We start from the raw sequence: 12,640 nt of genomic DNA on the forward strand, positions 1-12,640 counted from the left end.
ACATGTTTGTTACAAACTTATAGTTTTGTACGCGTTTGGTCTAAACGAGGGAAAAATAGTGGATAGGAATGCATTTCGTATCATTCGGTAATGACTTATTAACTGTATACAAGCATATTTATCTGTCGCTCGTGACTAAATTAATAAATAAGGCTCAAGGGATATCGGCCATATTCTTAATGTCAAACTCAATACAACCAAATTAATTTTCAAAACAAATTTATTTTTAAAAAATGTTTTAATGAAAAATTGATATGTGTTTTCTTAAACAACATAAATCTTTAAAAATTTTGAAATAATCCAATAATAACTTTGGAAGAGACATTCATAAAAATTTAAGTATTTTGTATAGTTAAATAAAATAATGGTCTATGAAAATTATATGTAATAACTTAATTTTTTATAGAAATTTATGAATATATTATTATTGTTTAAGTAACTGTTTTAAAAATTTTCAGATATAAGTGATCTATATTTCTAAATATTTTTGTAATGTTACAGATGATGGTCGTATAATGACTTTCCTCAGAGGCTGCAAGTTCTCTTTGGAGAAGACGAAGAGAAAGCTGGACATGTACTTCACAATGCGAGCAGCGATCCCTGAATTTTTTACCAACCGTGACGTTAATCGGCCTGAGCTGCAGGAAATTTTGAAGATTGTGTAAGTAGACCTACTATACTTTAGATAATTATACTGTAATTATAAGGTCTCTGCTATTTTCTTTTTTATTTTAATTGTTATTTTATATGTTGAGGCATTTAAAGTTACTTAAATACGATACTAAATATACCTTTCTGCATGTAAAATTTCTACAAACTGCTAGAAGCCTCAACGTAACTACAAACAAGCCAAACAAATAATATTCATACGCATATGCGGTAATTTTTATTATCCTTTTGATATCATTTATTGAAGTAAATGGAACGTAAAATGAAAGAGTATTAGTCGTTTCTGCTATTGTAAAGCCACTAATATTTCGCCAAATCATTGGGTAGCAAAGTAAACTTGAAAAACATAAACACTTGCTTCGCGTTGGTGATAGGACTACAGTGATCTTGACTGTAATGACCGTGAACGAGTTATTAACAAGGAGAATAAGTGGTTAACCAATCATGTGAAACCCGCTAAAGACTAAAGGATGTGACCTTATTATCGACCATTGGGCACTCTAAAATATCTTGACTATGTATAAAGTTGAATCTAGTCTGAAGTGAAAGCCGTGAAATAATCGTAGGTCTAGCTATCGTTTGGTTACTTTTAAAAGATAGACCAATTGTCAGATAACATTTTGTTTACTTCCGTTATTCAAAAAGGAAACTAAACTGCTATCCTTTTATTTTTCAGTATGTTCTTTTGCTGTGGGGTTATCTGTGAATCGGCATTGACACCCATATACAAAGCACGAACCCGTTTCCATAAATCGTGGACCTCTTATTCGTAAACGGACTTTGCATTTGCCAAAAAAAAAATAGTTCTTTATTTCACCAATATTTATCGTAGGAAAATATAATTTTTTGGAAGAAATTAAAACTATGTGTTAAATAGCAAACAATTTTATTTATTTTAAACCTAAAAATGTTTAGTTGTATAACCCGCTTATTTCTCCTTCGGTACAGCACAATAGTAGTATACGAATGTATGTCCGAGATCTGGCTTCTGGCTGAGGTGCCGAGGTGCCGGTGTCCGCCATATTGGATTGTGACGTCACGGCGGCCATCTTGGATGGTTGTGACCTTGACCTTTGACCTTGACCTTGAATTTGATCCTCAAAATGTGTCAAAATCCGCCAAAATTGGGCAAAATTTGCCCAAAATTCCTCAAAATTCGCCAAAATTTCCATTTCTGTGAAAAAAAATTCCGCCAAAAAATTTCAAAAAATTCCACAAATTAAAAATTTCTCTTTTCGAGGGAAAAATTTCCCGTTTCGAGGGAAAAATTCCCGTTTTTAGTCCTTAAAAATCCCAGCGGCTGAAAATTCCTAAAACTGGCTTAAGCATCCTTAACTCAAGCCTCAGTTAAGCCATTTCTAGGAATAAGGATGTCATGGCAGCCATTTTGAAATATGACGTCACCGTTGCAATTTCCGTTACGCCCGCCATCTTTAAAATCTTCATTTATTATCCGATTTTAATGAAAAAAAATTTAAAATTTATATAAAAAAATCAATTAATAAAATTTTAATATATTTTTTTTAAAAACAAACATTAACGACACGGAGCTCAGAGTCCTCGGTTCGAACCCGACGAGGTCAAAAAAAAATAAAAATGGCGACAGATCCTTCCACCACGGAAGTCACCTACAGACTAACCTACCACCACTTTTTATCATCTAGTATGACGTCATGGCCGCCATCTTGTCTTCGATGCTGGAGACCACCATCTTGTTTTCGGCTGCTAGAGTACGCTGACGCCATGTTAGTTTAACTCTTACCCGCTAGAGTGCAGTAATCATTTATTATTGCTGTGACACCCACCATCTTGTCATCTGGCCGCCATCTTGAAAATCCGTAATTATTTAGCTAGAAATTCGGGAAAAATTCCAAAATTCATCAAAAAAATCACTCATTAATTTACAGATTGATTCGATCAGTTTCAGTCCTTGGTTCGATACCCGATCGATGCAATAATGTTTAATTTTATGAAAAAATAATAACTTCAATAAGCCACGTTCAACATTCTTAAAGAGACATTAAAACCTTTACTGTCATCATCATCCTATAAGCCACCAACACCAACATATTAGTAATTCATAATTTTAATGCTAGAGATTCGGGAAAAAGTTCAGATATCATTAAATAAATTTACAATCAATGTACTGATTAATTAGATCGACTAAGGTCCTTGGCACGATCCTGGACGATGAAAAAAATATCAATTTAACATAATAGTAACAGGTTCGAGAAATAAAACACCACAAAGTCTTTTACAAACATAATATTTATTACACAATTTCTATTCTACTACACGAACACTTACGAAAGCCAGCAAATTTACAATCATTTAGTTCCGCAGCGGTGTGAAATGACTAATTCTTAGCTCCAATCGGTTTATACTAGAAAGAGTCCAGCCAGAACCTTTACAGACATAGTCCACCTCTTCTTGACAGAGTTTCTGGATACCGTTTTTAACAGTTTGCTTCACATCGTTAGAACTGTAAATTACTGCAGCCGATGTCTTGAATGCACACTTCTTCACTTTGTCATCGAACGGATATGGCTTTCCATATATACAGTCCAACCACAAGTTATATTTCAAAGGTCCGTTTGTTGCTACATCATCAGTAAGCTGATTGATTATCTTCTGTCTGATATCGTCAAGAAAATTACAAATGTCCTTCGACTCACCGAACGTATTTAGATAATAGTAGTCTTTCAACGTTCCACGAAATGCAGACTGCGCCAAGTAGAAGCCATTATCGTTCACTTGTAATGCTCCGAACACAGTCTTAGGTTTAGTTCCATGTTCAGACGTCATAACAATCGGTTGCTGGGCATCTGTTCTTTTGGTTGTACGCTTTCGTGTCTCCAATCTAAAGCGAGGAGTCGAAATGTCGGCAGGTAGTTCAACAGTAGGAGCACAGACTCCACCTTTACATTTTTTCGCATGATGTCGCAAACTGTCAATTCGAGTAAACCATTTAAGGCACTCATCACATCGAAACTTCATGCGAGAAGGATTCTTCGTACATTTGCTCCGCTCATGTCTTCGTGCATCATGGGAAAATGCGAACGACGTATCACAGTAGCTGCAAGGATACCGTGGTGATGAAGACGATCCTTTCAGACCCGATCCAGATACAGACGTTGCAACAGTAGTACCATTTCCAGGCATCCTCTTATGCACATCGATGCATCGTTGTTGCGACGAAACCTTTACTTTCTGCCGCACAGCAGGACCTTTGCATGCCTTCATGTGCGTTTTCATATTATCTTTTCTGGCAAACTGCTTATGACATTTCTCACAAACAAACATTTTACGATATAGGTTCTTGGCACATTCGCTCCTCTCGTGTCGTCGAGCATTGCTGCTGTTTGAGAAAATCTTGTCACAGTAACAACACCGATGTTCGTTAGTTGTTGTCGATTCGGCATCCATTGAAGCCTCCATCGAGGGCGAAACGAAGTTCGTCGAGTTTTCCTGCACAGCCAGCACTACCGGCATTAAAGTCTCTTCTGCTGGTGGTATCGCGTCTGATGAAGTCTCCTCCAGTGTTGTCGCCGTGGTTGTCAACGGAATCTGCTCCTTCTCCGTCGTAGATGTCGTCAAGGTTCCCGTAGTCGACGGTACAACCTCCATCGAGTTCGACGTTAAAGACGGTAAAGATGCCATCGAGGTCTCAAGAACAGATAATTGACACGACTTATGCACCAGAAGAAACAAACTAGACGATCCTTACACCGCCGACGTCAGTAACAAACTGAGCGATCTACTGTCTAGGACTCGCTTATATACATGCACCGTATGGAATAATACGCTAGTCAAATCAAGAACCATGTACAATAATACTAGAGTCAAATCTACAAAATTAAAAAAGAGGATCATTTGATCGAAAAAAAATTCGATCTCTCCAATATACGCCAGGCTCCAAGAGCTACAATTCACGTCATCAGATCCATCTACATTTTGCTCCTATGCTTCAATTGACCATTAGCTGCAAGTTCTCCAACAGCTCCATCAGCTCCAACACGTAATGTACGTAATGTACGCGCAATACATGCAATTTACGTACAATAAATGTAATGATCACACAGTACACACAGGAAACGGAACGTACACACAGTACACACAGAAAACGGAACGTACACACAGTACACACAGGAAACTGAACGTACACACAGTACACACAGGAAACGGAACGTACACACAGTACACACAGAAAACGGAACGTACACACAGTACACACAGGAAACTGAACGTACACACAGTACACACAGGAAACAGAACGTACACACAGTACACACAGGAAACGGAATGTACACACAGTACACACAGGAAACGGAACGTACACGCAATTTACGCAAAGTACACGCAATGTACGCAATGTACACAATATATATGCAATGTACACACAATGACTACGCTTCGTTCGCGCAGGACAAGCATTTAATGAAAACGAAGCACGTTTGGACGGAAATTCTATAAAACGAAAGCTCATTTAACGAAAAGGAGGCACATTCTCTCGTTCATTCAACTCGGTAGGATACGATCGTCAATGATAAATTAGGATATAATCTCTCCAACAGTCTATGAATCCAACAGTTTATATTTCCATTAGCCATCGACTCCAACAGTCATTGGCTCCAACAGTCATTGGCTCCAACAGTCATTGCCTCCAACAGTCATTGGCTCCAACGGCCTTTTGGTTCATCAGCTCCAATGATATTTGGTTAGAATGCTACGACTCTAAGAGACTATGAGACTACAATTCTACGAGTGTTAAAGACTCCTCCAACTACCTTCAAGTGTACAAAGCTCCAACTACTTCAGCAGCATTATGTTATAAGATTACATGACTGCTTGTCTACATAGCTACAAGTCAACGAGGCTACTTGGCTACGTAGCTACAAGTATACGAGGCTCCAAGCCATCATGACTACGCGACTACGAGCCATGAGGTAACGAGACTACGTGACTACGGGTATTCAAGCTTACGAGACTGCGAGGCTACAGAGCTACGAAGCTTCTAGAACATAAGTTTACGAGACTGCGAGAATACAGGACTACAAGTGTACACGAGTACTTGACTACTTCTTAGCTTCATCAGCTCCAAATGGCTCCAACAGGTCCAACAGCCTCCAAATGCTTAACACAGCTCCAAATGGCTCCAAATGCTCCAAACGGCCTCCAAATGCTTGACAGCTCCAAATGTCTCCAGCAGCTCCAAATGCTCCAACAGCTCCAAAAAAAAAGGCTCCAAATGCTCCAACAGCCTCCAAATGCTTAACACAGCTCCAAATGGCACCAAATGCTTGGCAGCTCCAAATGCTTCAAAAGGCTCCAAATGCTCCAAATGGCTCCGAATGCTCCAAACGGCCTCCAAATGCTTGACAGCTCCAAAAGGCTCCAAATGCTTAACACAGCTCCAAATGCTTCAAAAGGCTCCAATTATCGCATCTGTCTTCGTCGGCATTTTCTCTTTTGCTCCCACTGCTCCAACAGCATTATGTTAATAAAAAAAATACATGAATATATTCTGCTAGCTTGTGAACTTCTCATTGTTGAACAAAGATAGAGTTCTAGTACAAGCCAGAATTTTATGTATTTTTTTTATTTTTTATTTTTTTAATTTTTTATTAATTTATTTTTATTTTTAGTATTATTTTTTTCCTGAAATTTTATGATATCAAAGAAAACTTGCGGTGGTTTTCTCCGTGTGCTCCTGATTATTCTTGTCAATATTATGGTGGATTTCTCCGTGTGCTCCTGTTTATTCTTGACAATATTATGGTAGTTTTCTCCGTGTGCTCCTGATTATTCTTGACAATATTTTGATGGTTTTCTCTGGGTGCTTCTGATTATTCCTGACTAGACATCTGATGGTTTTCTCCGAGTGCTTCTGGTTACTGATGTGGAATTGATCTCTGCATGGAGAATTTTTTACTTAATGAGTCATGTCATTTTTTATTCAAGGTTGCATTTAATTATTGAAATTCTGCCAATAAATCAGCACTTGTAATATTTTTATCAGGTGGAAATTTAAAAAAAAAAATATATCATTACTCAGTCAAATAATCTCTGAGAAATCTAAGAAGCACTAACAGGATGGACGAACTTCCTTCTCCTTGGAGTCTAGCGAAGCCATCCTTCTTTTGCGATCGTTAGTGAGCATCCCGCATCCCGCATAAAAGAACTAAATATTATTTACCTGCAAGTAACATGTGGCGACATCTGTTGTTGAAAAGCAGAACTACTTGCAACAAGTACCTTTGAATGAGATAAATTAATTCTCACCACTGAGTGGTGCTATTGTAATCAGTTAGAGTCATGTAGTCTCGTAGCCATGTAGCCTCGTGTCCTGGAAGCTTCGTAGTCCTGTAGCCTCACAGTCTCGTAACCTTGTGTTCTGGAAGCTTCGTAAACATTATGCATTGGAACATCGTAGACCTGTAGCTACGTAACAAAGTATCCATGGAATCATATAACATAATGCTGTTGGAGCAGTGGGAGCAAAAGAGAAAATGCCGACGAAGACAGATGCGATAATTGGAGCCTTTTGAAGCATTTGGAGCTGTGTTAAGCATTTGGAGCCTTTCGGAGCTGTCAAGCATTTGGAGGCCGTTTGGAGCATTCGGAGCCATTTGGAGCATTTGGAGCCTTTTGAAGCATTTGGAGCTGCCAAGCATTTGGTGCCATTTGGAGCTGTGTTAAGCATTTGGAGGCTGTTGGAGCATTTGGAGCCTTTTTTTTTGGAGCTGTTGGAGCATTTGGAGCTGCTGGAGACATTTGGAGCTGTCAAGCATTTGGAGGCCGTTTGGAGCATTTGGAGCCATTTGGAGCTGTGTTAAGCATTTGGAGGCTGTTGGACCTGTTGGAGCCATTTGGAGCTGATGAAGCTAAGAAGTAGTCAAGTACTCGTGTACACTTGTAGTCCTGTATTCTCGCAGTCTCGTAAACTTATGTTCTAGAAGCTTCGTAGCTCTGTAGCCTCGCAGTCTCGTAAGCTTGAATACCCGTAGTCACGTAGTCTCGTTACCTCATGGCTCGTAGTCGCGTAGTCATGATGGCTTGGAGCCTCGTATACTTGTAGCTACGTAGCCAAGTAGCCTCGTTGACTTGTAGCTATGTAGACAAGCAGTCATGTAATCTTATAACATAATGCTGCTGAAGTAGTTGGAGCTTTGTACACTTGAAGGTAGTTGGAGGAGTCTTTAACACTCGTAGAATTGTAGTCTCATAGTCTCTTAGAGTCGTAGCATTCTAACCAAATATCATTGGAGCTGATGAACCAAAAGGCCGTTGGAGCCAATGACTGTTGGAGGCAATGACTGTTGGAGCCAATGACTGTTGGAGCCAATGACTGTTGGAGTCGATGGCTAATGGAAATATAAACTGTTGGATTCATAGACTGTTGGAGAGATTATATCCTAATTTATCATTGACGATCGTATCCTACCGAGTTGAATGAACGAGAGAATGTGCCTCCTTTTCGTTAAATGAGCTTTCGTTTTATAGAATTTCCGTCCAAACGTGCTTCGTTTTCATTAAATGCTTGTCCTGCGCGAACGAAGCGTAGTCATTGTGTGTACATTGCATATATATTGTGTACATTGCGTACATTGCGTGTACTTTGCGTAAATTGCGTGTACGTTCCGTTTCCTGTGTGTACTGTGTGTACATTCCGTTTCCTGTGTGTACTGTGTGTACGTTCTGTTTCCTGTGTGTACTGTGTGTACGTTCAGTTTCCTGTGTGTACTGTGTGTACGTTCCGTTTTCTGTGTGTACTGTGTGTACGTTCCGTTTCCTGTGTGTACTGTGTGTACGTTCAGTTTCCTGTGTGTACTGTGTGTACGTTCCGTTTTCTGTGTGTACTGTGTGTACGTTCCGTTTCCTGTGTGTACTGTGTGATCATTACATTTATTGTACGTAAATTGCATGTATTGCGCGTACATTACGTACATTACGTGTTGGAGCTGATGGAGCTGTTGGAGAACTTGCAGCTAATGGTCAATTGAAGCATAGGAGCAAAATGTAGATGGATCTGATGACGTGAATTGTAGCTCTTGGAGCCTGGCGTATATTGGAGAGATCGAATTTTTTTTCGATCAAATGATCCTCTTTTTTAATTTTGTAGATTTGACTCTAGTATTATTGTACATGGTTCTTGATTTGACTAGCGTATTATTCCATACGGTGCATGTATATAAGCGAGTCCTAGACAGTAGATCGCTCAGTTTGTTACTGACGTCGGCGGTGTAAGGATCGTCTAGTTTGTTTCTTCTGGTGCATAAGTCGTGTCAATTATCTGTTCTTGAGACCTCGATGGCATCTTTACCGTCTTTAACGTCGAACTCGATGGAGGTTGTACCGTCGACTACGGGAACCTTGACGACATCTACGACGGAGAAGGAGCAGATTCCGTTGACAACCACGGCGACAACACTGGAGGAGACTTCATCAGACGCGATACCACCAGCAGAAGAGACTTTAATGCCGGTAGTGCTGGCTGTGCAGGAAAACTCGACGAACTTCGTTTCGCCCTCGATGGAGGCTTCAATGGATGCCGAATCGACAACAACTAACGAACATCGGTGTTGTTACTGTGACAAGATTTTCTCAAACAGCAGCAATGCTCGACGACACGAGAGGAGCGAATGTGCCAAGAACCTATATCGTAAAATGTTTGTTTGTGAGAAATGTCATAAGCAGTTTGCCAGAAAAGATAATATGAAAACGCACATGAAGGCATGCAAAGGTCCTGCTGTGCGGCAGAAAGTAAAGGTTTCGTCGCAACAACGATGCATCGATGTGCATAAGAGGATGCCTGGAAATGGTACTACTGTTGCAACGTCTGTATCTGGATCGGGTCTGAAAGGATCGTCTTCATCACCACGGTATCCTTGCAGCTACTGTGATACGTCGTTCGCATTTTCCCATGATGCACGAAGACATGAGCGGAGCAAATGTACGAAGAATCCTTCTCGCATGAAGTTTCGATGTGATGAGTGCCTTAAATGGTTTACTCGAATTGACAGTTTGCGACATCATGCGAAAAAATGTAAAGGTGGAGTCTGTGCTCCTACTGTTGAACTACCTGCCGACATTTCGACTCCTCGCTTTAGATTGGAGACACGAAAGCGTACAACCAAAAGAACAGATGCCCAGCAACCGATTGTTATGACGTCTGAACATGGAACTAAACCTAAGACTGTGTTCGGAGCATTACAAGTGAACGATAATGGCTTCTACTTGGCGCAGTCTGCATTTCGTGGAACGTTGAAAGACTACTATTATCTAAATACGTTCGGTGAGTCGAAGGACATTTGTAATTTTCTTGACGATATCAGACAGAAGATAATCAATCAGCTTACTGATGATGTAGCAACAAACGGACCTTTGAAATATAACTTGTGGTTGGACTGTATATATGGAAAGCCATATCCGTTCGATGACAAAGTGAAGAAGTGTGCATTCAAGACATCGGCTGCAGTAATTTACAGTTCTAACGATGTGAAGCAAACTGTTAAAAACGGTATCCAGAAACTCTGTCAAGAAGAGGTGGACTATGTCTGTAAAGGTTCTGGCTGGACTCTTTCTAGTATAAACCGATTGGAGCTAAGAATTAGTCATTTCACACCGCTGCGGAACTAAATGATTGTAAATTTGCTGGCTTTCGTAAGTGTTCGTGTAGTAGAATAGAAATTGTGTAATAAATATTATGTTTGTAAAAGACTTTGTGGTGTTTTATTTCTCGAACCTGTTACTATTATGTTAAATTGATATTTTTTTCATCGTCCAGGATCGTGCCAAGGACCTTAGTCGATCTAATTAATCAGTACATTGATTGGAAATTTATTTAATGATATCTGAACTTTTTCCCGAATCTCTAGCATTAAAATTATGAATTACCAATATGTTGGTGTTGGTGGCTTATAGGATGATGATGACAGTAAAGGTTTTAATGTCTCTTTAAGAATGTTGAACGTGGCTTATTGAAGTTATTATTTTTTCATAAAATTAAACATTATTGCATCGATCGGGTATCGAACCAAGGACTGAAACTGATCGAATCAATCTGTAAATTAATGAGTGATTTTTTTGATGAATTTTGGAATTTTTCCCGAATTTCTAGCTAAATAATTACGGATTTTCAAGATGGCGGCCAGATGACAAGATGGTGGGTGTCACAGCAATAATAAATGATTACTGCACTCTAGCGGGTAAGAGTTAAACTAACATGGCGTCAGCGTACTCTAGCAGCCGAAAACAAGATGGTGGTCTCCAGCATCGAAGACAAGATGGCGGCCATGACGTCATACTAGATGATAAAAAGTGGTGGTAGGTTAGTCTGTAGGTGACTTCCGTGGTGGAAGGATCTGTCGCCATTTTTATTTTTTTTTGACCTCGTCGGGTTCGAACCGAGGACTCTGAGCTCCGTGTCGTTAATGTTTGTTTTTAAAAAAAATATATTAAAATTTTATTAATTGATTTTTTTATATAAATTTTAAATTTTTTTTCATTAAAATCGGATAATAAATGAAGATTTTAAAGATGGCGGGCGTAACGGAAATTGCAACGGTGACGTCATATTTCAAAATGGCTGCCATTACATCCTTATTCCTAGAAATGGCTTAACTGAGGCTTGAGTTAAGGATGCTTAAGCCAGTTTTAGGAATTTTCAGCCGCTGGGATTTTTAAGGACTAAAAACGGGAATTTTTCCCTCGAAACGGGAAATTTTTCCCTCGAAAAGAGAAATTTTTAATTTGTGGAATTTTTTGAAATTTTTTGGCGGAATTTTTTTTCACAGAAATGGAAATTTTGGCGAATTTTGAGGAATTTTGGGCAAATTTTGCCCAATTTTGGCGGATTTTGACACATTTTGAGGATCAAATTCAAGGTCAAGGTCAAAGGTCAAGGTCACAACCATCCAAGATGGCCGCCGTGACGTCACAATCCAATATGGCGGACACCGGCACCTCGGCACCTCAGCCAGAAGCCAGATCTCGGACATACATTCGTATACTACTCACAATATCCTTTAATATGTAACTTCAATAGCACACTACAGAAAAGGATGGTGTATATATGCATATGCATACGTGTGTGTGTGTGTTTTTTTTGTGAAAGTTAAACTATAGGTCCACAAGTTAGACTGTGTTTAGTGTAAATACATGTTTTTAAATTCGAGGTGCATACGTCAGGGGTGATAAAAAACAACTTGACAAGCAAAGTCACCACTCAATGTATGCTCGGAACTCAACCCATGAACTACTGAAGGCGATACTAGTTGTGTTATAAAAATATGATAAACAAGACAGAAAGAGACGAAATGGCAGGTCAAATTCTATGCACGCTCCGCATTTCCACATGCAAATGGTAAACCACAAACTTTCACAGAGATATTGGTGTGATCGTTGGAATTAAAAGCGTACGCAGAATTTAATTTCGGGAGGCGGGAAAGAGGCGGCGGTTGAAACCATTTTGCACACTGTTTTGCTTTCAGTTTCTTTTGGTTTATTGGTGGATTGATATACTTTTATAAATATTTAAGAATTTTGGGGGCGGGGATGTATCTCGTAGGTTCTCGCATCTGGTACGCGTCTTGGGAAAAGTCTTCGGTACAATCTTTGTGCTTCCCTCACTTTGCCATTCGCAAAGACACGGGTGTGATCTTGATTCACTTACGCATCCATATCGTCGGAGATCTATAGCACAAATACGACGGTCGCTGTGAAGTACATGTATATAAACGTGACTTGTGCTTGTCCAGTTGCATTATGTCCCATTTTGACGTGTTTAGTAAGTATTTTGAAACATCCTTAAAAAAATAATAATCTAGAACAGGGAAATCCACAGAAAGGTGTAGCCAGCAAGTATAGTTGAACATTCGAGATAATCATTGGTAGTGTGACGATTATTTAGCTGATTATTTTCATTACATGCTATATCCAACTTGCTCATAAATAAAAACTGGAAAACAGT

At 39.3% G+C, this 12,640-nt stretch overlaps 1 protein-coding gene across 1 annotated transcript in view; it reads left to right on the forward strand.

Annotated features, from left to right (window-relative positions):
- The window catches only part of LOC134529174 (clavesin-2), a 99,315-nt gene that overhangs the window by 64,044 nt on the left and 22,631 nt on the right, over nucleotides 1-12,640 (forward strand). The window contains exon 3 of the mRNA XM_063363000.1: nucleotides 502-661. Coding sequence (XP_063219070.1) covers nucleotides 502-661 — 160 coding nt within the window. The remainder of the gene's footprint in view (nucleotides 1-501; nucleotides 662-12,640) is intronic.

The sequence above is a fragment of the Bacillus rossius genome, chromosome 2 (genome assembly GCF_032445375.1).
Source record: "Bacillus rossius redtenbacheri isolate Brsri chromosome 2, Brsri_v3, whole genome shotgun sequence".
Lineage (NCBI taxonomy): Eukaryota > Metazoa > Arthropoda > Insecta > Phasmatodea > Bacillidae > Bacillus > Bacillus rossius.